At 38.9% G+C, this 25,744-nt stretch overlaps 1 protein-coding gene across 2 annotated transcripts in view; it reads left to right on the top strand.

Moving 5' to 3' along the window:
- The window catches only part of ATF6 (activating transcription factor 6), a 239,456-nt gene that overhangs the window by 171,805 nt on the left and 41,907 nt on the right, over positions 1–25,744 (top strand). For both annotated transcript variants that reach the window (XM_065946770.1, XM_065946761.1), the window contains one exon: positions 4,599–4,683. In XM_065946770.1, the coding sequence (XP_065802842.1) occupies positions 4,599–4,683 (85 nt within the window). The remainder of the gene's footprint in view (positions 1–4,598; positions 4,684–25,744) is intronic.

Below are 25,744 nucleotides of genomic sequence, written 5' to 3'. Positions count from 1 at the left end.
ATAGGTATTTACAATTGTTATGTCTTCCTCTTGGATTGATCCCTTGATCATTATGTAGTGTCCTTCCTTATCTCTTGTAATCTTTATTTTAAGGTCTATTCTGTCTGGTATGAGGATTGCTACTCCAGCTTTCTTTTGTTTCCCATTTGCATGGAGTATATTTTTCCATCCTCTCACTTTCAGTCTATATGTGTCTTTAGGTTTCTTGTAGACAGCATATATATGGGTCTTGTTTTTGTATCTATTCAGCCAGTCTGTGTCTTTTGGTTGGAGCATTTAATTCATTTACATTTAAAGTAATTATTGGCATATGTTCCTATGCCATTTTCTTAGTTGTTTGGGGTTGATTGTGTAGAGCTTTTTTCTTCTCTTGTATTTCTTGACTGTATAAGTCCCTTTAACATTTGTTGTAAAGCTGGTTTGGTGGTAGTAAATTCTCTTAACTTTTGCTTGTCTGAAAAGCTTTTGATTTCTCCATCAGTTTTGAGTGAGATCCTTGCTGGGTACAGTAATCTTGGTTGTAGATTTTTCCCTTTCAGCACTTTAAATATATCCTGCCATTCCCTTCTGGCCTGCAGAGTTTCTGCAGAAAGAGCAGCTGTTAAGTGTATGGGGTTTCCCTTGTATGATACCTGTTGCTTCTCCCTCGCTGCTTTTCTTTTTTTTTTTTTAATTTTTTATTTTTTATTTTTCAGTGGGTTTTGTCATACATTGATATGAATCAGCCATAGAGTTACACGAATTCCCCATCCCGGTCCCCCATCCCACCTCCCTCTCCACCCAATTCCTCTGGGTCTTCCCAGCCCACCAGGCCCGAGCACTTGACTCATGCCTCCCACCTGGGCTGGTGGTCTGTTTCATCACAGATAATATACATGCTGTTCTTTCGAAACATCCCACCCTCACCTTCTCCCACAGAGTTCAAAAGTCTGTTCTGTACTTCTGCGTCTCTTCTTCTGCCCTGCATATAGGGCCATCGTTACCATCTTTCTAAATTCCGTATATATGTGTTAGTATACTGTAATGTTCTTTACCTTTCTGGCTTACTTCACTCTGTATAATGGGCTCCAGTTTCATCCATCTCATTAGAACTGATTCACATGAATTCTTTTTAATGGCTGAGTAATATTCCATGGTGTATATGTACCACAGCTTCCTTATCCATTCATCTGTTGATGGGCATCTGGGTTGCTTCCATGTCCTGGCTATTATAAACAGTGCTGCGATGAACATTGGGGTGCACGTGTCTCTTTCAGATCTGGATTCCTCAGTGTGTATGCCCAGAAGTGGTATTGCTGGGTCATATGGTAGTTCTGTTTCCAGTTTTTTAAGAAATCTCCACACTGTTTTCCACAGTAGCTGTACTAGTTTGCATTCCCACCAACAGTATAAGAGGGTTCCCTTTTCTCCACACCCTCTCCAGCATTTATTGCTTGTAGACTTTTGGATAGCAGCCATCCTGACTGGCGTGTAATGGTACCTCATTGTGGTTTTGATTTGCATTTCTCTGATAATGAGTGATGTGGAGAATCTTTTCATGTGTTTGTTAGCCATCTGTATGTCTTCCTTGGAGAAATGTCTGTTTAGTTCTTTGGCCCATTTTTTGATTGGGTCATTTATTTTTCTGGAATTGAGCTTCAGGAGTTGCTTGTATATTTTTGAGATTAAACCTTTGTCTGTTTCCTCATTTGCTATTATTTTCTCCCAATCTGAGGGCTGTCTTTCACCTTACTTATAGTTTCCTTTGTTGTGCAGAAGCTTTTAAGTTTCATTAGGTCCCATTTGTTTATTTTTGCTTTTATTTCCAATATTCTGGGAGGTGGGTTATAGAAGATCTTGCTGTGATTTATGTCAGAGGGTGTTTTGCCTATGTTCTCCTCTAGGAGTTTTATAGTTTCTGGTCTTACATTTAGATCTTTAATCCATTTTGAGTTTATTTTTGTGTATGGTGTTAGAAAGTGTTCTAGTTTCATTCTTTTACAAGTGGTTGACCAGTTTCCCCAGCACCACTTGTTAAAGAGATTGTCTTGTTTCCATTGTATATCCTTACCTCCTTTGTCAAAGATAAGGTGTCCATAGGTTCGTGGATTTATCTCTGGGCTTTCTATTCTGTTCCATTGATCTGTATTTCTGTCTTTGTGCCAGTACCATATTGTCTTGATGACTGTGGCTTTGTAGTAGAGTCTGAAGTCAGGCAGGTTGATTCCTCCAGTTCCATTCTTCTTTCTCAAGATTACTTTGGCTATACGAGGTTTTTTGTATTTCCATACAAATTGTGAAATTATCTGTTCTAGTTCTGTGAAAAATACTGTTGGTAGCTTGATAGGGATTGCATTGAATCTATAGATTGCTTTGGGTAGAATAGCCATTTTGACAATATTGATTCTTCCAATCCATGAACACGGTATGTTTCTCCATCTGTTTGTGTCCTCTTTGATTTCTTTCATCAATGTTTTATAGTTTTCTGTGTATAGGTCTTTTGTTTCTTTAGGTAGATATACTCCTAAGTATTTTATTCTTTTTGTTGCAATGGTGAATGGTATTGTTTCCTTAATTTCTCTTTCTGTTTTCTCATTGTTAGTATATAGGAATGCAAGGGATTTCTGTGTGTTAATTTTATATCCTGCAACTTTACTATATTCATTGATTAGCTCTAGTAATTTTCTGGAAGAGTCTTTAGGGTTTTCTATGTAGAGGATCATGTCATCTGCAAACAGCGAGAGTTTCACTTCTTCTTTTCCTATCTGGATTCCTTTTACTTCTTTTTCTGCTCTAATTGCTGTGACCAAAACTTCCAACACTATGTTGAATAGTAGTGGTGAGAGTGGGCATCCTTGTCTTGTTCCTGATTTCAGAGGAAATGCTTTCAATTTTTCACCATTGTCCCTCGCTGCTTTTAATATTCTTTCTTTGTGTTTAATCTTCATTAGTTTGATTAGTACGTGTCTTGGCATTGTTTCTCCTTGGGTTTATCCTGCATGGGACTCTGTGCCTCTTGGACTTGGTTGACTATTTCCTTTTCCATGTTGGGGAAATTTGCAACTATAATCTCTTCAAAAATTTTCTCATACCCTTTCTTTTTCTCTTCTTCTTCTGGGACCCATATAATATATATAATTAAATACATATAGTGTTGGTGTGTTTGATATTGTCCCAGAGATCTCTGAGACTATCCTCAGTTCTTTTCATTCTTTTTACTTTATTCTGCTCTTCAGAAGTTACTTCCACATTTTATCCTCCAGCTCACTGATTCATTCGTCTGCTTCAGATATTCTGCTATTGATTTCTTCTAGAGTAGTTTTAATTTCATTACTTGTGTTATTTGTTTCTGCATGTTTATTCTTTAATTCTTCTAGGTCTTTGTTAATTGATTATTGCATTTTCTCCATTTTGTTTTCAAGGTTTTTGATCATCTTTACTATCATTATTCTGAATCTTTTTCAGGTAGTTTGCCTGTTTCCTCTTCATTTATTTGGACTCCTGTATTTCTAGTTTGTTCCTTCATTTGTGTAGTATTTCTCTGCCTTTTCATTATTTTTTTAAACTTACTGTGTTTGAGGTCTCATTTTCCCAGGCTTCCAGCTTGAATTCTTTCTTCCTTTTGGTTTCTGCCCTCCTAAAGCTGGCCCAGTGGTTTGTGTCAGCTTCATGTAGGATGAGATTTGTGTTGAGTTGTTGTTGTTGTTTGTTTGTTTGTTTGTTTGTTTTTCCTCTGATGGGTAAGGCTGAGTGAGGTGGTAATCCTGTCTGCTGATGATGGGTTTGTGTTTTTGTTTGTTGTTTAGATAAGGCATCCTGCACAGGTGTCTTGCACTGGTGGTTGAGTGATGCTGGGTCTTGTATTCAAGTGGTTTCCTTTGTGTGAGTTCTCACTGTTTGATACTCCCTAGGGTTAGTTCTCCGGAGAAGGCAATGGCAACCCACTCCAGTACTCTTGCCTGGAGAATCCCATGGACAGAGGAGCCTGGTAGGCTGCAGTCCATGGCGTCACGAAGAGTCAGACACGACTGAGCAACTTCACATTCACTTTTCACTTTCATGCATTGGAGGAGGAAATGGCACCCCACTCCAGTATTCTTGCCTGGAGAATCCCAAGGACAGAGGAGCCTAGTGGGCTGCCTTCTGTGGGGTCACATAGAGTCGGACACGACTGAAGTGACTTAGCAGCAGCAGCAGCAGGGTTAGTTCTCTGTTAGTTTAGGATCTTGGAGTCAGTGCTCCCACTCAAAGGCTCAGGGTTTGATCTCTGAGTCCAGAAGAAATGGGGCAGTGCTTTTAACACAGTCTTCAAAACAGGTCTGAAGCCAGTTTCAAGGACTCCTATCCTCCAGGACAATGCCTCCCTCCTGACGGAAGATCCCTTTTTCTCTTCTTCAGTGCTCAGTCTGGCCTCACTTGCTCACAGGGGACGAGTACAGAGGCCCTGCACCTAGTTCTTCAGACCAGAGTTCCGAGTACAAAAGGGCTTAGCCCGCCTCATTATTTTTTTTTTTTTAATGATAGCATTGAAATGTTGGCATCCTAGAAACTCTGAATTTGGGTTGTTATAGGACTAAGCTGATTGTTATGTTTAACAAATTGTTCTTTGTTCATCTTAGGATCACCTGCTGTTACCAGCTACCACCCATAACAAGACCTCAAGACCAAAGATGTCAATTGTGTTACCAGCAATAAACATAAATGGTAAGTTGAAATTTTGGCTTATGAATGACATGTGATTGCTTTGTTTAACCTAGATTCTCTGGATTAGCTAAGACATTCATCTGGTCAAGTATATATCCATGCATTAATTGTGAAATATTTTCCCACTGTTTTCACAAAATATTATTTTTAAATTCCTCTCTTGTAAAAAGTAAAAGGTTTAGTTTAAAGCTACCTTTACAATTGCTACATATTTTGTAAATTCATTCTCTTTTATTTATAAAATTAGAAAAGTTACTGTCTTTACTGATCTATAGACTTCTTGTCTGGGGCCTTTCTGGTAATACCTGCTGTATAAGAAGTGTTTGCTGTGTTGTGAGGGTGAGTTCATAAGTTAGGTTGTTGGAGCTCAAAGCAGTTTCTTGTATAACATAAATGGTGATATGATTCCCAAACTAAACTTAAGAAACCTGTTTATATTTAATCTGTGATACTAATGAATTTTATATTGACAGTATTACTATTTTGTTCTCTCATTAATTCTGGATATTGGATAAAATACAATTAATACCATAGTGCTTTGAGAGTATCCTAGGTGTGACGGTGTAGTATACTTGCTTATATATAGTCTAGGAGGGAGTATAAGTTGAACACAGAAATCACTGTACTCCGGAAAGAGCATCCCATAAGGAATAAACAAAGTACTAAAGAGATTTAGTAAAGAAGAGATTATTTCCAACTGGGTTCTTCATGGAAAAGAGAAACTTCTCACTCCCAGTGTCAGCTGTGTGTTGAGAATGAGCACAGTGTATATTGTTGACTGATGACTTTCTCTGACACATCATATTAAATTCTAGTGAAACTGGGAGAATTGGTTGTCCTTCTCAAGCCCATTTATCTAGTGTAACAGAACTACTGGTAAATTTTCTGTCTAATAATGACAACCTTATAGTTTAATGAGTAAGACAAAGTTGAAAAGTCCTTTAACCTGCAGTTGAACCAGTCCACATTCTGATTGATGATCATGCTGAAGCCACCAAATACAATTATAAAACACTGGAATTCTAGATAAATTCCAATAAAATTTAGTCTTAGAGAAAGAGTATTAGGTACTCATTGTACATTTTAAGATCATCGAGGACTGTCAAACCTAAATTAACTGTGTATAGACAGCTTATTAGAAGTGCTTAGGAGTCAGTGTTACAGACATAAAACTTTTTTTCTTGTTAAAACATAAAAGAATTATGACATCCTCTTAGTCTTAGGAAGACAGAACAAACTTTTTAAAAAAAAGAAACTGTAACATTGAGGTGAACTTATCCTCCTTCAATAAAGGCATACCTCTGAAGCTTTCATGGACCAATCATATTACAACTTCAAGTGGAACAGTATCTTCAAAAGGGTACTGTAGTATACTCCAAAGAATATGCTTAGGAAGTATTTCTAATCTTGTTCCATAAGTACCTAGATTTCTCTGCTTGAACCATAATAGATCTAACTTCTGGTCAGCTTATGCTCAGAAAGGCTATTGTCTAACCTTCAACAAGGCAGAATTTACTTAATTTTAGTTGTTCTGATCTCAGGTTCTTATAAAATAAAACCAGGCATTCTTTTGCATAACAGCAAACTATCCATTTGTATTGGTATTAAGCCAAAAACAATAAGATGCTGTTTGATTATCTTGGCCAGGGGACTAATTTTTGAAAATGAGCCTTTTCATGGATTCAAAAAATACCATAATTAGAGGATCATTTCCTTTTTAATCTGGTTTGAATTTCTTTGTAAGTAAGTTTTGTTTTCCTTCTTAGGGTATAGACTACTCTTAGAAAAGTTGCTTCAGATTCAGGAAATACTGACTAAGTAGATGCCACGTGCTCAGTGCTGTGCCACATCCTCAGCTTCTCTGCTGAACCATCCCTTGACCTTCTTGCTTTGAGGCCACTTCTCAAATTAGACCTTGATTTTTCCTTCCCACCTCATATATCTCTGAACCTGCAGATGGGGTGGATAGTATCCTTGTTCCCCATTACAACTTCCAGATAACTTCACTTTTCTTCTTTAGTCTCCCTAACATCTTTCAAGTTCATGACACTCTTCTTCCTCTGAGCCTGCAGATGGGGTGGATAGTATCCTTGTTCCCCATTACAACTTCCAGATAACCTCACCTTTCTTCTTTAATCTCCCTAACATCTTTCAAGTTCATGACACTCTTCTTCTGGTTGTTTGCTGCTGTCTTCTACCCCACTGTCACTGACTACTTCTCCACCACAGCTTTTGTCAACTCTCTGTAAAACTTCAGCATCTACACAGAGGGTTCATCCAGCACTCAGGCCTGTTTAGATCCACTCATCTTTTATTTCTGCACCACCTCAGCTTCCCATCCACATGGTCATACTCAAGACCTCCTCATCATCCATAATGGCATGCATTTGAAAGTTCTTCAGGCATCCCACTCTGACTTTTACTTGCTCTCCCACTGTAATACCCACACTCCAGCTACTCTCTGACTTCACACGTCTCCAGTGCTTTGACCCTGCCACTTTTTCTGTGTCTTACATCCATCATGGCCATACACTCCTCCTTACCAAGCCTATATTCCGTGTCCCACACTATCACCACTCTTTTGCAAACCACTCCCCCCCAATCCTCTTTCCTTAGGTCCCACTTGTCTGTAAAAATCTCACCCTAGTTAAACACAGCTATACTCTTTATGCCTGCTGTCAAGTGGTTGAAAATTGCTACAAAATATCATCCAGTCAGGACAAGGAGATTCACTTCAAATTAATTCCAAAGGGGCATTCAGTACCACCTATCATTGCTACTAAATTCACTTGCCTTCTCTCTGAAACAAGAATTTCTCACCTACTTTTCTCAAATCTCCAACATCCCCTCTCTTCACCCTCTCAGCTGATGAACTCATCAAAATGCTACATTAAGAAAATAGATGTAATCGTTTAAGAGCTATCTCATCTTTCTACTACCTAGCGGCATCTATACCCACAAATTCTGCCTTCCTTCTTACTGCACTGGGAGAAAAGTTTCTTCACTGAGTTGTAAATCCCAACTTTGCTATTTATTGGATATGTATGGTTGGACAAATTAATTAAGTTTTCTGTACTTGTGCATGCGTGCGTGCTTAGTCGCTTCAGTCATGTCTGCCTCTCTGTGACCCCATGGACCATAGCCTGCCAGGCTCCTCTGTCCATGGGATTCTCCAGGCAAGAATATTGGAGTGGGTTGCCATTTCCTTCTGTACGTGAGATTCCTGTAAAAGGAGATATTAGTGTAACACCTTCCTCTTAGATTTGGGGGAGAAGTAAATGAGCAGAAATGCTTTAAACAGTGCCTAGCTGTTTTCAGTTCACTCTTACTTCGTCGTTGTCATCATGGTCAGCGTTGTCTAAGGTGCCTCCTTGCTTTTGGATCATGCATCCTAGCCCTTCTCACCATTTCAGAGACTTTGCTGCTGCATTTTTACGCTTACTATCCCCAATGATCAGTTTCTTCTCTGCTGGGTCATCCCTGTCAACATACAAAGTGCCTTAATATTGCTTTTGGTGTAGGGAGAGTCTCTTAACTCCATGTGCTGCTTCTCTGCTGCCTTCATACAGAACTCTGGGAAGAGTTCTCTGTACTCGTTGCCGCTGTTTGCTTATCTCCTGTTCTCTCCTCTGCTTACTCTCATGTAACTTTTGCCCTACTGAAGAGTTCTTGCAAAAGGGTCACCAATGACCAGTACCTTGCCAAAGCCAAGAGGCATGTCTTCATTCTCACCTTGCCTGACCTCTCAATGGTATTTGACATGGTTGACTATTCCCTCTTTTTTTCAGCCTCCCATTTTTATTTTTAAAAACTTCACATCTACAGAAAAGTTGAAAGATGAGTACAGTGAGTATATGGAGACCCTTTACCTAGATTTCACCAATTGTTAACATTATCCCCCATTTGCTTTATTTGTATCTATTTCTCTCATTTTACTCACATGTGTTTTTTTCTGAACCGTTAGCAAGTTAGTTGCAAACACTTTAATACTTTACCCTTAAATACTTGAATACGCATCTCCTAAAAAAGGGATGTTCTCCTACACAAGCACAGTAAAATCACCACATCAAAGTTTAACATTGATATAATAGAGTTTAATATATAATCAATATTCAAATTTCCAAATTTGCCCCCAAAATATTCTTTATAGCTTTTGGAGGAAGGGATTCAACATCCAATCAGAGATCATACATGGCATCTCCTTGTCACACCTCTTTAGTCTCCTTTCATTTAGAACAGCTCTTTTGCCCTTTTAAAAATTGTTTTTCATGACACATGCATTTTTTAGAAATCAGATTCATTGAGATACAATGTACATAAAATAAAACATCACCAAGTTTATGTGTACAATTTTATGAGTTTTGACAAGTGTAGACAGTTGTGAGACCACCACTTCATTCATGATAGCTACATTTTCACTGCTTTAAGAAGTTTATTTGTGTCCCTTTGCAATCAGTCCCCTTAAATTCATTTTTGGTGTTCCCTGTGTTTTTAAACACTTTATTTTGTGGGCTTTTGTGATACAATGACTGGTCTACTTTTCCAGTTGCATCTCCTTGGTCACTTTAGCAAGCTTCTCCTCCTCTGTAAGGACAGGAATGTTGTTTGTTATATTTGCATTTACCATAACCCCAGCACCTAGAGTAAGCAGTGTCTGGCACAGGACATATTGCAAGATGTTCATCTCTATTAATTTATATAATACTCAGCTGCCAGCTAAGTATTATCTTCATTTTATAGATGAAGACATTAAAGGTCAAGGAAGTAATTGGTACCATTTATTCAACCATTATATAACAGAGAATTAAGAGCTAAATACATTGTATAAAATATATCTTGATCAATTTCTAATTAAATATTTCAAATGTGTAAATATTAAAAAATATTTGGATTCCAGTATTTAAGATATATTTTTATACTACTTTATTCCTTTGTTATAAAGGTTAAGCACATTCATTGAGAGCAACATAATTCAATATAATATAATATTTTGGATTTGATAGGCACATGTTTGTTGAATGACACAATAAGTAAGCTAAATGTTATTTGGTCATTACTTTGTGGTCACTTGAAGGACATTACTATTTTAACTCTTCGATTAAAAACAGTCAGCAAATTTTTCACCCTGAGCAATAAATAAAATATATTTTCTGCCATCTCTGAATTCAAAAGTTACATGTAACTTGGAAAAGAAAAATGAGTTGTGGGTTTGATCCCTTTCTTTGACTTAAGTGGAGCTTGTAGAATTTTGGAGTGAGTGTAGAGGGCATAAAGTCAAAGTTTATTGAGCAATTGGATTTTCTTATATCCTGTATGTGGATATTTGGGAATAGAAATTTGATTTTCCAATTTTAGCAAAGTAAATTAGATTCCTAGGTCAATGTTTGGCCTTAAGCTATAATGTATAATGATTATACTTTGTGGTTTTGAGCTGTAAAAAAAGTCTATATAAGAAATAGCTAAAGAGGGTAGGATACGGATGTGAGTTTAATGCCATTTAGAAAATACTAGTCGCATCGTTCTGTGTTCTCCATGCCTTATTTAATTTTTGTAGTTTATTACTCTTAAACTTTGTTATTTAATTTCCTTTGTTCTTGTAAGAGAGTTTAAAACAGGTTAGACTGTAAGAAAGAAGGTCTGTCTGTGAGGAAGTCTTCACACCAAAGATTATTGAAGTAAAATGAAATTCTAGGCATACTTTTTTTTTTAAAAGACATCACAATATACTATTTTTTAATTAAATTTTTTTCATTTATTTTTATTAGTTGGAGGCTAATTACTTTACAATATTGTAATGGTTTTTGCCGTACATTGACATGAATCAGCCATGGATTTACATGTGTTCCCCATCCTGAACCCCCGCTCCCACCTCCCTCCCCACCCCTTCCCTCTGGGTCATCCCAGTGCACCAGCCCCGAGCACTTGTCTCATGCATTCTAGGCATACTTTTAAAAAACTTAAAAAAAAAAAAAAAAGATTGCAGATGTATGGCAGGCCAGTTGGTGGTGAATTAAAAGGCTATTGCTATTTTTTATTTTTTTTTTTTTGGAAAAGGATTCTGGAAGGTCTTCTTGTACTATAAGTCAGCATTTCCTGCTTTTAAATTATTTCCACTCATGTTATAGTAAAACTGCTCATTTCCCTTCATTCATTCTTGATAAATACAACAAAGTAGAACATAGAAGAGTTTTTTTTAATGGTAACTACTTTGTAGACTCCTTTCATCAGGCACTGAACACAGCCGTTAGCAGGTACATTTCACAGTTTGACCAGCACTTTTGTTGGTTTGGTTTTACTGTTCTCCTTCCCTCTTTTAGCCATGTAGCTCAGATAATGTGGTAAATGAGTAATGAAAATAAAACTGTAACTCTGATTCTACCCTGTCATTATTAAGGGTCCAAGTAAGTGAACAAATGACTACAAGGCTAAACTGTAATTATATTTAATCTCAAAATAATTTTCAGGTAAGGAAAATCTAGAAGTCACTAGCAGTGAAACACCTTTTTAGTTGGAGAGACTATAACAGAAGGGTAGAAAGCAAACCAACCAAATAAATGGATTCGTTTTAATAATAAAAGAATGTTGATACAACTGCTTTTGATGATTACTTTCATAGGAATGTTATCCCAAAGAAAATACATTTGGAAACTGTCCTATCTTAGACTTGTTCTGCTCAAGCAGGCTGGTTGCCCAAGAGAGTTGTGCCTAAAAGTTGTGCATTTTCTTCTTATACATTCATTTCTCCTTAAATGTGTACAGGCTATTTTTTAAAATATGTGAACAGTTTTGCATTTTCATTGCAATTCATTCCATTTCAGATATAATTATATCTAGTTGAGTAAACGGAGTCTTCTCTTGAAGCCCTGTTTTAATTTTCTTTTAAATGCATGATCAAATAGTTCTCACTTTTTGACTCACTATTAAAACCAGTAGTAAAATTCCCACACTGAGAATTTCTACTGAGGAAAGGAGAAAAATCACACTATTCACCTGAAAAAAAGAATTCTTTTCTTTCGAAACAGAGTCAGAGATATGTTAATTATGTATATAGTAATAACTGACAAGTAAAATGATGAGCATTAAATAACATTTACTGTGCTAACTATGACAAGGAATACTTTCATAAAGACTAACTTTACATTTTGAGCTGCAGATTCAATTGGCAGTTTTTTAGTGAGAGGACATTCACCTAAGGGAGGCAGAGTATGATGCAATTATCTTTAGAATTTGGGTAAAATCTGACCAAATTTTTTAGGTCCCTTTATAGCTTATAGCTTCCACTGATGCTAATATACTAAGTGGATCTAGACCCACAGATGGCACAGATGAGTTCTGAACCATTAATAATATGCTGATTGATTTTTTTTAAAGGAGAGATCAATTAGGTACTGGGTAGCTATAAAGCTGGTTCCTATAATGTCGACATTCACTCTTGCCATCTCCTGTTCAAATCCCTTATGACTATACAGTGGACGTGAGAAATAGATTTAAGGGACTAGATCTGATAGACAGAGAGCCTGATGAACTATGGACGGAGGTTCGTGACACTGTACAGGAGACAGGGATCAAGACCATCCCCATGGAAAAGAAATGCAAAAAGGCAAAATGGTTGTCTGAGGAGGCCTTACAAATAGCTGTGAAAAGAAGAGAAGCGAAAAGCAAAGGAGAAAAGGAAAGATATTCCCATTTGAATGCAGAGTTCCAGAGAATAGCCAGGAGAGATAAGAAAGCCTTCCTCAGTGATCAATGCAAAGAAATAGAGGAAAACAACAGAATGGAAAAGACTAGAGATCTCTTCAAGAACTTTAGAGATATCAAGGGAACATTTCAGGCAAAGATGGGTTCGATAAAGGACAGAAATGGTATGGACTGAACAGAGCAGAAGATGTTAAGAGGTGGCAAGAATACACAGAAGAAGTGTACAAAAAAGATCTTCACGAGCCAGATAATCACAATGGTGTGATCACTCACCAAAAAAGTTGGATTTTTTTCTTATGTTCTGAAAAATCCACAGCAGTGAACACCAGTTGCTGGTGTTGATTCAGAAATTTAAGGGTGCTAGGACTAAGGTTACTGCAGTTGTCTTGGCCTTTCCCAGATGATCTCAAAGCGGCTGTTGCAGCTCAAGCCATCATATCTGTATTTCAGACAGAAATAAAGGAAGACATGGTGTCTATCAGGAAGGCACATTTTCCAGAAATTTTTAGCAGACTTATTTCTCACTGGATATGAACTATGTCACGTTCTTGTGCCTAGCTTCAAAGGAGGCTCAGAAGTATAATGTTTTAACTAGGCACATTGTGATCTGAAAAAAACAAAAAAAAGTGAACTTCTCTTAGTATGGAAATAATGGATACTGTGGACAAACTCGCATCTGCTGCTTGCTGCATGCTCCATCATGCACTGTGTTGGAATGAGCAAGGTATCCGGGTAGTTTTTGTTGTTCGGTCATTTAGTCGTATCTGACTCTTTGTGACCTCATGGATTGCAGCATTCCGGGCTTCGCTGTCCTTCACTGTCTCCCAGAGTTTGCTCAAACTCATATCAATTGGGGGTTGGAAAGAGTTGGACACGACTTAGTAACTGAGCAACAACATGTCTGTTGGGTCGGTGATGCCATCCAACCATCTCGCCCTCTGTCTCCCTCTTCTCCTCTTGCCCTCAATCTTGCCCGGCATCAGGGTCCTTTCCAGGGAGTTGTCTCTTCGTATCAGGTGGCCAGGAGAAGACAGTAAAGAGAGAGAGGATTCATCTTGAGGAGAGATGAGGTGGTTGTTGCATGGTATGCAGTTATATATGATTTAGGTCATTAATGAGTTAAGGAAGTGACTTTAAGCTATCATAATTTTAAAAACACTATAAAGGCTCTGTTAAGAGACTGTTAATCTGGGTGAGGTCTGTAAATAGAAAAATCAGAGGGAAGCTGCGCTAGCAGGAAGGGTAGAGTACATTGAAGCTTCAGAGACGATGAGCAAGGAGACATTGCAGCAGTCTTGGAGTGAGATTATTAAAGGCATGAAATGGAAAGAAAGGGAAAATGTCCAAAGAAATTTCAAAGGAAAATCTATAGTGCTTGGCAACTAAAGGAGGAAGAAGTAAAAACTGATCCCATGACTTTGAAAAAGCTGCCTTATTACTGTATCCTGCCACCCTCATTTCCCTGGTTGTCTTTCTTTCTCATTTATTGCCTGAAGTCAGCAGGGTATCTGTTTTTAATTCCTTCCAAACCACTAGGTTATCCCCACTTCGTATAGCCTCTTCTGAAGCCCCTTCTACAAAGTAAATCTGAAAATAGATTTTTTAAATAGAAATAAAATAGGATTAATGGTATGTCTGCCTTTCTGTACTTGGAATACTTGTCACTTTATGAAGAATGATCATTGCTTTGATAATTTATTGGCAGTTGTATAAGTCTTTTCCATGAAGCGTTTGTCTTTTTTGTATGTGATTTACTAATCAAACATTTAATCTGTTAGAACTTTCACTAGGCTCCAGAGATTTAAATTAGACAGGTTTGCACTGTGTCTTCTAGGATATTAGGGAACTTCCTTGACCCAAAGGAGCCAGTTCCCAAACCCACTGTACCTAACTGACCTTCCGTGCCCTGTTAGCTTCAGTGAGATCACTTTCACTCTTCCTCCCTTGGGCCAAAATCTGTTTCTACTCAAACAGATGGTTTAGCTTTCAGCTAATAAAAACTACAGATCAACATCTATTTAAGCCAACAAAATTTGTTTGAACCTCCTACTGACTGTCCAAAATTTGAAACATTTATTTATTTTATACATATTAAGCTCTTCAGAATGGATTTATCTTTGTACTGGAGAATTAAGAACCTTGTATCGTGTCAGAAAATTGAGCCATTTCACATCATCTCAAGTTTCTGTTTTTCCGAAGACCTGCTTAGCAAGCACAGGTTCAACTCCTCTGTGTGTCCTCCTTTGCAGTGATACCAGTCGGAAGCACTAGAGATCATAGCTTTCTATGGAGTGTTGCATAGTTCTTTCAATACTTGCATGGTAAATTCTTTGGTATTTAAGACATAAATTGAAGACAGAGTGATGGACCAGCATCATCTTAAGGATGTACATGTGAAAGACATTGTAGTTTTTGTTCACACTTGGACTTTTGGGGCTTCCCAGGTGGCTCAGTGGTAAAGAACCCACCTGCCAATGCAGGGGACACAGGTTCAATCCCTGGGCCAGGAAGATCCCCTGGAGGAGGAAATGGCAACCCACCCAAGTATTCTTACTGGAGAATCCTATGGCCAGAGGAGTCTCGTGGACTACAGTCCCTGGTGTTGCAGAGAGTTGGACATGACTAAGCACACATGCTTGGATTTTTACAAATAAAGGTTAGCGAGCCTGAAGAAATCTATATTTCCTTTTTCTGAATTCAGAAAGTTGAAATTGAAAATATGGATACAGATATTAGAATTGATTACAGAGAACTTTTGCTTTGGGGATCTTGAATACATCAAGCAACAGTCGCCTTTGAACTCAACCAAATATCCATAGAGATATTTTCCTCCAGATTTGTTACACATTTTACAGAAACAAATGCATGCCTTAAACATATGATTTAGATTAACTAATGAGACAAATGAACTCTAAAATAGTTTGTTGCTACGAGCAGGGTTGCTGAGAAGGCCATATAGATAGCCTCTTTGAAGAGATCTAAAGCTCATCTCTTTGTTTTCATTCTGCTTACTGTATAGAACAGAATCTTGTGGGAAATGTGAACTACTTGGCATCACTGCAGTGTAAATTAGGACTAAGAAAGACTCATTAATATTCATATATTCAAGCTATAAATATCAAGGTTTAAAAGGCTTTAGTAAAAAGTCGTACATACTAACCCTCCCACTGTTTGGAGTCCCTCCTGCAGCGCTTTGCACAGTGGCCAACAGACTGAGAAATGGTCACCCCCAGGGACGCAACCCCTCCGCCTTAAACAGCCCGGGCTGTCTGTGGATCAGGGATGAGACGCATCCGCCTTAAACAGCCCGGTCTGTCTGTGGATCAGGGATGAGACCTGTCCTCCTTAAACCCCCCGGGCTGTCCGTGGATCAGGGGTGAGACGCATCCACCTTCAACAGCTCGGGCTACTTGTGGATCAGGGATGAGACCCATCTGCCTTAAACAGTGCGGGTTATTTGTGAATCAAGGAGAGACCCGTCCACCTTAAACAGCTCGGGCTATTTGTGGATGGTTTTCGGTCTCTTCCTTCAGTTCAGTTCAGTTCAGTCGCTCAGTCATGTCTGAATCTGTGACCCCATGCCAGGCCTCCCTGTCCATCACCAACTCCCAGAGTTTACTCAAACTCATGCCCATCGAGTCGGTGATGCCATCCAGCCATCTCATCCTCTGTCGTCCCCTTCTCCTCCTGCCCCCAACCCCTCCCAGCATCAGGGTCTTTTCCAATGAGTCAACTCTTCGCATGAGGTGGCCAAAGTATTGGAGTTTCAACTTCAGCATCAGTCCTTCCAATGAACACCCAGGACTGATGTCCTTTAGAATGGACTGGTTGGATCTCCTTGCAGTCCAAGGGACTCTCAAGAGTCTTCTCCTACTCTGTCCATAAATCAACAGGCTTATATACTGATATAAAATATTTCTTCTACAAGACTGACCTTCAGCTGTTTATACGCTGTGCATCCTCTGAGTCTTCACACAGCAATGCCTTCCAGTTTTCAGAAGCTATTCTTTGTGTGATGTGGGTTCAAGGTGTCTCAGTTCTGGTCATTCTCTTCTGAACGGGCTCTGGTTTTCCCACCTTTCTTTAAAAGGCTGTGAGTGCTGATCATAATGGAGTATTTCCAAACTCTATATTGACAGCCCCCAATTTCCAAATGTTTGACCTATCCATTTTTTTGACTTCAGGATAGTGCAAATGTGACATGCATTCAGTAGAAACTATACTTCATATTTTGAACTGGAGCCCATTATACAGAGTGAAGTAAGCCAGAAAGATAAAGAACATTACAGCATACTAACACATATATATGGAATTTAGAAAGATGGTAATGATAATCCTATATGCAAAACAGAAAAAGAGACACAGATGTACAGAACAGACTTTTGGACTCTGTGGGAGAAGGCGAGGGTGGGATGTTTCGAGAGAACAGCATCGAAACATGTCTATTATATAGGGTGAAACAGATCATCAGCCCAGGTTGGATGCATGAGACAAGTGCTTGGGCCTGGTGCACTGGGAAGACCCAGAGGGATCGGGTAGAGAGGGAGGTGGGAGGGGGGATCGGTATGGGGAATACATGTAAATCCATGGCTGATTCATGTCAATGTATGACAAAAACCACTACAATATTGTAAAGTAATTAGCCTCCAACTAATAAAAATAAATGAAAAAAAAATTTTGATTTTTTTCCCCCTAGGCTAGTGATATTAGTTCTGGTATTCTAGTGATCCTGGGCAGCAGCAGCTCCCAGTCAGCCGTGTGATCAGCAGGGCCAACAGCTGACACCCTCAACCACCAATGTGCACCCCAGCAACCATTCTGCTTCTCACCTTCAGTACAGTGTTCAGTAAGCTACATGAGGTAGTCAACACTTTCTTATAAAATAGGCTTTGTGTTAGGTGATTTTGCCCAGCTGGAGGCTAACACAAGTGTTTTGAGCACATTAAAAATGGTTTTTTGGCAGTGCTGGGTCTTTGTTGCTGTGCCCGGGCCTTCTCTGGCTGTGGCGAGTGAGGGCCGCTCTTGGCTGTGGCGTGCTGGCATCCCTTGCTGCGGAGCGCGGACTCAGCAGTTGTGGTTCATGGAGTCAGTTGTTCCACGACATGTGGAATCTTCCCAGATCAGGGATCGAACCTGTCTCCTCTGCATTGACAGGTGGGTTCTGAACCACTGGAGCACCAGGGCAGCCCCTGTGAGCACATTTAATGTAAGCTAGGCTTGGGATTTCCCTGGTGGCCCAGCCCCTGAGACTCTGTCCTCTCAGTGCAGGGTCCTAGGCTTGATCCCTGGTTAGGAAACTAGATCTCACATGCTGCGACCAAGACCTGATGTGGCCAAATAAATAATTAAGGTATACTGAGCTAAGGGCCTCCCTGGTACCTGCCAATGCAGGAGATGCAGGTTAGATCCCTGGGTGGGGAAGATCCCCTGGAGAAGGAAATGGCAACCCACCCCAGTATTCTTGCCTGGGAAATCCCATGAACAGAGGAGCCTGGCAGGCTACAACCTGTGCGGTCTCAAAGAGTCGGACATGACTTAGCACCTAAACAACTGCAAAAGCTGGGCTAAATGATGCCTGTATTAAGATAAGGTGTATTAAATTCATTTTGACTTAACAACATTTTCAGTTTACAGTGGGTTTATTGGAATGCAACCCCACTGTCAGTTGAGGAGGATCTATATAGTATGTTCCCACTGGGGAAACCAAAGTGTTTTTTTCTTTCTATATTATTGTGCTTTCTGTCAAATATAGTTCATAACTCTTTTTTACACATATTGTTGCCAAAATATGTCTTTGCTTGCTGATTTTTATTTTTGGACTAAAATTCAGGGCTGTGTTTTTATTTTGATTTCACATCTTTTGGGTAGTTTTTTCTTTTTTTTTTTAATTTCTTTTTTTTTCCTAGAGTTTTTTGTTAAATCCTTTACTCAACAATCATTCAAGAAAATCTCTCCTAAAACCATAGAATAAGTTGGGGGTCCCTCCCCCACCTTGTCTGCCCAGAATACGCTGAACTCCCTTATTTTTGTAACATTCATATCATTTGTAATCAGTTGTTTACTGTCCAACTCCCTTGCTACTTCCCCTCCCTTAATATTTTTTGTTATTCCTAATGCCTTACAGACAATGTGCCTAACACATAGTAGGTGCTCAAAAGTTTTTGTTGAATTGAATTATAAATATATACAAGCCAGGCAGTTGTATAGAAGTATCTATATCTGAGAAAAATATATAATTAATTAAATACACACACACACAGAGTGACACTTAAACTGAATCTTGAAGGATAAGTAGTATTGGCCAAATAGATGAGATAGTCTAGGCAGAGGGAACAGTGTAATAGTGATATCAGAAAAAGAAAAATCTTTAGCCCACTTTGCGTATTGAAGTAGAGTTAAAGTGCGTAAGTACTGAGGTGCAGAAGAAGCTAGAGAGAAAACAGAAGCCAGTTTGTGAAGGCCTTCTGTGACATGGTATGGAGATTTGAATGTTCTAATAGTAATAGGGAGCTACTAAAAATATGCAGAGTACATCATGAGAAACACTGGGCTGGAGGAAGCACAAGCTGGAATCAAGATTGCTGGGAGAAATATCAATAAGCTCAGATATGCAGATGACACCACCCTTATGGCAGAAAGTGAAGAGGAACTAAAAAGCCACTTGATGAAAGTGAAAGAGGAAAGTGAAAAAGTTGGCTTAAAGCTCAACATTCAGACAACTAAGATCATGGCATCTGGTCCCATCACTTCATGGCAAATAGATGGGGAAACAGTGGAAACAGTGTCAGACTTATTTTGGGGGGCTCCAAAATCACTGCAGGTGGTGACTGCAGCAAAGAAATTAAAAGACATTTACTCCTTGGAAGAAAAGTTATGACCAACCTAGATAGCATATTAAAAAGCAGAGACATTACTTTGCCAACAAAAGTCTGTCTAGTCAAGGCTATGGTTTTCCAGTAGTCATGTACGGATGTGAGAGTTGGGCTATAAAGAAAGCTGAGTGCCGAAGAATTGATGCTTTTGAACTGTGGTGTTGGAGAAGACTCTTGAGAATCCCTTGGACTGCAAGGAGATCCAACCAGTCCATTCTAAAGGACATCAGTCCTGGGTGTTCATTGGAAGGACTGATGCTGAAGTTGAAACTCCAATACTTTGGCCACCTCATGCGAAGAGTTGACTCATTGGAAAAGACCCTGATGCTGGGAGGGGTTGGGGGCAGGAGGAGAAGGGGACGACAGAGGATGAGATGGCTGGATGGCATCACCGACTCGATGGGCATGAGTTTGAGTAAACTCTGGGAGTTGGTGATGGACAGGGAGGCCTGGCGTGCTGCGGTTCATGGGGTGGCAAATAGTTGGACACAAATGAGAGACTGAACTGAACTGACTGAAAAATTTTTTTATGCAATAGAGAGGCACAAATAAACTTGCATTTCAAATATTTCACTTATAGCCATGTAAAGGATGAATATTACAGAGCTGATGCTTTTACAGGGACAACAGTTAGGAAGTTATAATCATCTAGGCAAGAAGAAATCACAGGTACTTCATATTAGAAAAGGATGATAAATAGGTATTTGTTGTGTAGAATCTGTAAACCTAGCAGTTTGAAAAAGCAAACATTGATTAGCTCACACAGTTTCTGAAGGTCAAGAATCTGGGACCAGCTTAACAGAGTGATTCTGGCCCCAGATCTCTCCTGAGGTTGCATCAGGCTGTTGGTGAAGATGAAGACTTGATCAGGGCTGAAGGGTATGCTCCCAGCCTGACTGGACTGTTGGTAGGAGGCTTCAGCTTCTCACTATGTGGGCCTCTCCCTGGGGCTTCCCTCAGGGTAAGTAAGCCACAGAGTGAGCAAGTGAACATGTGGGAGAGCTCCCAGGAGAGTAGTCAGTCTTTTAAACCTAAGCACTGGAGCCCCATCAGTTCTGCTGCATGCTGACCCTGGTTCTTTGTAGCAGGGAAGTACACAAGAGTGTGAATACAAGGAAGTTGAGTTCCTTGGGGAACGTATTGAAGCTGCTACCACACTGACGTACGACAGTGTATAAAGAGTAAGTCTAGAAGTTAGGAGTGTTCTAATGGTTTATGGAGATAAGAGGACATAACACCTCACATAGAAACTCTCCTTTTAGTCATTCCTCCCAGCTTCTTACTACCTAGAGCAGTAGAGGAAGCATTTGCATGACTGAAATGTAAGAGAGGACCCCACTGTAAATGTTAAATAATGGTTACTTTGCAATAATTGGTTTTATACTAAATATGTAATAATCTGGTTCCATATTTGTTTTACAGTGTCATATAATTGCAGTTCAGATTTATAGATATTCCATACATAGCACTATGCTAAGTAATGTACAGCTTCTCTCAAAGATCTGATTTATACCTCCAGAGAACTAATAATCCTACTGGGCAGCAGGACATAAGATAGATCATAGGGAATTTAAGAACTGGAAGAAAACTTAGTGATAGTTTAGTATAACAGCTTTATCATATTGGTAAGAAAATAGGTTGAGGGAGGCAAACGGCTGACCCAACCCAGCTATTAATGGAGCTGTAACCAGAGCCCAGATCTTCAGATCCCCAGACACAGAACTTTAGTTAAATGTGAAAGGTAATTTATTTATATTTATTTGATAAGCCATTTTTATATTAGAAGCAAAATGACTTAGTATTTGACATGGGAAGAAGTGAGACATAAATGTCTTAGAAAACATTTTTGTCTTCTCTTAAAACACCAACTCACTTTGTCACTGATTATTGTACGACTTTGAACTAAATTATAATGTGTTAGTAAACCCAAAGAAAATAATTATCAGTGTCACATACCTTACAGTTTTTTGAAGCAGGGAGCTCCCTAGTTGACAGTGAGATATTTACATAAATTTTCCCATATTAAAATGATAATCATGGCTTCCCTGGTGGCTCAGTTGGTAAAGAATCCTCCTGCAATGCAGGAGACCCAGGTTCAATTCCTGGGTGGGGAAGATCCCCTGGAGAAGGGAAATGGCAACCCACTCCAATATTCTTGCCTGGAAAATCCCATGGACAGAGGAGCCTGGTGGGCTACAGTCCATGGGGTCTCAAAGAGTCAGACATGCATTAGTGACTAAACCATCACTAAAATGATAATATCCAGGGTTAAACAAAGAATTATGTTATAAATAATGAATAAAAATAGTAAGTATGAACTACCCTGTTAGAATAATGAGAGGATAAAAATAAATAAAATTAAGCATTTACAAGATTTATTCAGCATGTATCATAGCTTAAAATATTTTGGAATTTTTTTTTTCTCAAACAAAATGCTTTTGACATAGGTTGCCTGTGCTACTAAATAGTGTAAGTTGCAAATTCAGGTTTAGTTCCTCCCTTTTTTTGAGTTTTGTTCTTGTTGTCACTAAGTCACATCTGCCTCTGCGTCCCCATGGATTGCAGCTTGCCAGACTTCCCTGTCCTTTACTGTCTCCTGGAGTTTGCTCAAATTCATGTCCTTTGAGTCGATGATGCTATCTAACGATTTCATCCTCTGCTATCCCCTTCTCCTTTTGCCTTTTTTTTGAGTGTCCACCCTGTATATTAAGCATATTTCTGGATTCTTTAAAATATATAATTGCATTTGGTCCTCATACAGTCTCCATGGTATCATTTTATCCCAGTTTACAGCTGAAATGGCTGAGAAATTGAAAGAATCATAACTGAATTTTCTGAATAGTCCTTGTAGTCAGTTTCCTTTACCCAAAGCTCCTACTTAAATACAGTTTGTGACTGAGTGGAAACAGTATAACTAAATGCCAGTTTATGTTACCATAATTTCAGAGTAGCAGCTATGGTGTTTATGTTCCAGAATATTTTATATTAAGCACATAATTTGGTAGGATGGCCAACAAAAGGGTGAAGTACTTATGTTCCTAGTAAGATAGACATGCTCACATGTTTCCTGGAATTTCTGTGATAAAACAGAAGGACTTTTTGACCAGTATGTTAAAATGTGGAGAAACAAATGAAGCAACTATAAGCTACAGCTTTCTCAGCATCATATGTTTACCCAATTAAAGGATTATAAAATAAATTCATTCCATCCAAATTTAGCAAACATGGATTTCAAAATTTGCTTGCTTTTTTCCTTGGCATTTTAATATACATATTTTTTTTTTTACAGTTTCTAGTAAATAAATGTTAATCATTTCCCTAACATAGCCTGTCCCAAATCAACAGATCAGTTCTACATGCAAAATCAAGCATGTCATTTTATAGCAAAAATAAACTGTCCTCCTAATGAATTTACTGTCTGCATTTTTCTAGAAACATGTATCTTCCCAGGAAAATGGACTTGCACTCAAGATTTATATAGTTCGAAAGTTCTGTTAGAAAAACTAGGCTATGAACATAAAAAAAAAAAAAAACTTCTGCCCCCCTAGTCTGAGTTTGGTTAGTTGTTCTGTTCTCACACATTCTCGTAAATGTACTATCCTGCTGATGCTCTTTTCCCTTTTATCCCCAGAAGCTTCATTAATAATTATTGCCTTTGTAAATAAAATAGCCAATTTAATTCTACATTTGTTAGGAACCTACTAAATGCCAGACATTATCTTACAAGTTGAGAATTACTATTTAATATGAAAACTACATATAGAACCAGCTCCAGATAAACTCACAGTACAGAAGAACTTTTTTTCCTTTCTTTTTCTTTATTCCTTTCTTTTTCTCTTTCTTTTACTTATAGCTGCTTGTATTAATACTTCTTGGTATCAAGTAACAGAGACTAACCCTGGGTGACTTAAGCAGAATTTCTAGGAGAGCCGAGTCACACTTGGAGGTCCCTTAAACAAGAACAAAGCCCCAAATTCCACCACACAGCTGGTCATAGGGCCTAGCTTGCACCATTGAGATAACTGATTCCTAACTCTGCTTCCAGAACCAATGCCGTGGTTGGCTCTTGAAATTTGATGCTATTGCTGCCAGGGCCACCACCCTCTCCAGAAGAGTCTTAACAGCCACAGCTTCTTTGTAGTCTGGAGCGGGTGCATCTTTAAGGCAATGCCCACATCACGTGTCTGCACCCTGGTTATAAGGAAACCTGAGAGATTAAGTATCTGGTACCGTATTGAGAAAACCTGTGGTTCTCCTTTCCTATATCTTTCTCCTTGAGTCCTCACAAAGATACTAACAACCGTTCTGGTCACCAAATGTGTGGGGTTTTCCCCCATACCAGGGCCTTCTCCACAATGCCAGCTAGGAGTCCTACAGTTTAACTCAGTTCTGACACTGTCCACTTGGATTTGTGTCACATCCTACATGACTGTTTCCACCCAACTTCAGATGCCAGTTGCAAGTAGTCAGCCCCCCGGTTACCCACAGGTTCATCCAGCTTGGACAGAAATTAGTGGTTTATGTGACCCCTTTCTTGGGTTCAATTAACTTGCTAGAGTGGCTCACAGAACTCAGGGAAACACTCACTTATGTTTAGCAGTTTATTAAAGGATATGATAAAGGACACAGATGAACAGCTAGATGAAGAGCTCCATAGGGAGAGGTCTAGGAGTATCCCAAACACTGGAGCTTCTGTTCCCTTGAAATTGGGATGCATCACCCTCCCATTTCATGGATGTGTTCTTCAACTTGGAAGCCTACCAGATCCCATATTAGTGGGGTTTTTCTGGAGGCTTCATCACATAGGCATGATGGTCAATCATTAACTCCCATTTTCAGCAGGGCCGGGGCTGAAAATTCCAAACTTCTCATCATGGCTTGGTCTTTTCGGTGATCAGCCATAATCCAGGAGACCATCCAGAGTGGCCTCATTAGGAGAAGACATTCCTGTCACCCAGCACAAACGTTTCAGGAGTCTTGTATCAGGAACCAAGGTGAAAGGTCAAATGTTAGAACAAAACATGCTCCCAGTGCTCTTATCACTTAAGAAATTCCAAGAGTTTCAGGAGCTCTATGCCAGGAACCAGGGGCAGAGGCCAATATTGTTGTCTCACAAGAACTTAAATTATATAGTGGGAGGTAAGCTCTACTTCTTAAGATAGGAGATTCTCTAAACCTATAACAGTAGATGCCAAGTGCCTAAAAACTTATTTCAACTACATTCTAGATAATCAGAGAAGGTTAAACACAGAAAGTGAGAAGAAAGAAACAACCACCAAAGGAGAAATATAGTGAGTTTGGCTTTAGTTCATATCATTAAACTAAAAAAAGCTGTTTTCCTAAACCATTTGATAAAACTCATTTAACAGAAGTCTCGGTGATAACTGATATTCTCAGAAGTTAACATGGTCTTAAAGAATGGATAATAACTCTACTTGAAGTCCATTATCTCTATACAGATACAGGAACTATCGCCTCTTTTTAAAGGTTTAGTCTCAGCATAAGACCCAGGAAGACAACCTACACTTAGAGGCAAAGCTTTTGGTTCTCTCTCTGTTCAACCCTTAACCAGATGTTCAATTCAATGCCCTCAATCTATAACATGAGAAGGCTGAGGTAGGTGATCTTTAAGGGAAGGTCTTTGCCTAAATGGATTGTGTGTTTTAGAGGGCAAATAAACCATGAGCTTATTTTTTGATGACAGTAAATTTCCATGAACTCACATAATTAAATCCTCAATTCCTGCTTAGTTTTTTATTTTTTTAAGACAATGCTATTTTCCCACACAGTACAGCTTAGGCATTCAAAATGCAGCAGGGGAAATTCTCAGTGAATTTTTGGGGGTTTTTTTTTTTTTTTTTTTGGCTTCTATTTTTATAAGAGCCTTTTTAGTTTCCTAGTTTCAGTATTATTTCTCAAGTAGATTTTAAGCCATAGCATGCCTGATTTAACATTTGAAGATTTTTTATGATAATGAATTAGAATATTACCATGTTCTTTAAAAAACAGGTTTATCTCAATACAAAATACAAGATTCTTCACATTTATTGTAAAGTGTAGGATTTTGGAGACATTTTATATCTACTGGTCAACTGTTTTCCTTTTTTGATTCAGTTGATTCAGTGATAGAGATGGTAGCAAATTGTACATTTAAATAAAGTGAATCAATTGAATAAATGTCAAAGTTTTCCACTGAAAATCTGTACCTTTTGTGTTCCCGGCAGTTGTGTACAAGGGTTCCATTTTCTCCACCTTCTTCACGGCACTTACTGTTGTCTTTTTTAGGATATTTATTTATTTCAGTAGTTGGCTGGGTCAGGTTTTAGTTGCAGCTCACGAGTCTTCGTTGAGTCATGTGCAATCTTTCACTGTGGCATAGACTCTAGTTGCTGCCTGCAGGCTTAGTTCCTCAGTGGCATTTGGGATCCTAGTTCCCTGACCAGAGATCAAACCCAGGTGCCCAGCAGCCATCCTAGTGGGTGTGAAATGGT

Source organism: Muntiacus reevesi, chromosome 1 (assembly GCF_963930625.1).
Source record: "Muntiacus reevesi chromosome 1, mMunRee1.1, whole genome shotgun sequence".
NCBI lineage: Eukaryota > Metazoa > Chordata > Mammalia > Artiodactyla > Cervidae > Muntiacus > Muntiacus reevesi.
Note: the sequence above shows the minus strand (reverse complement) of the source record. Positions and strands in the feature narration are given on the sequence as shown.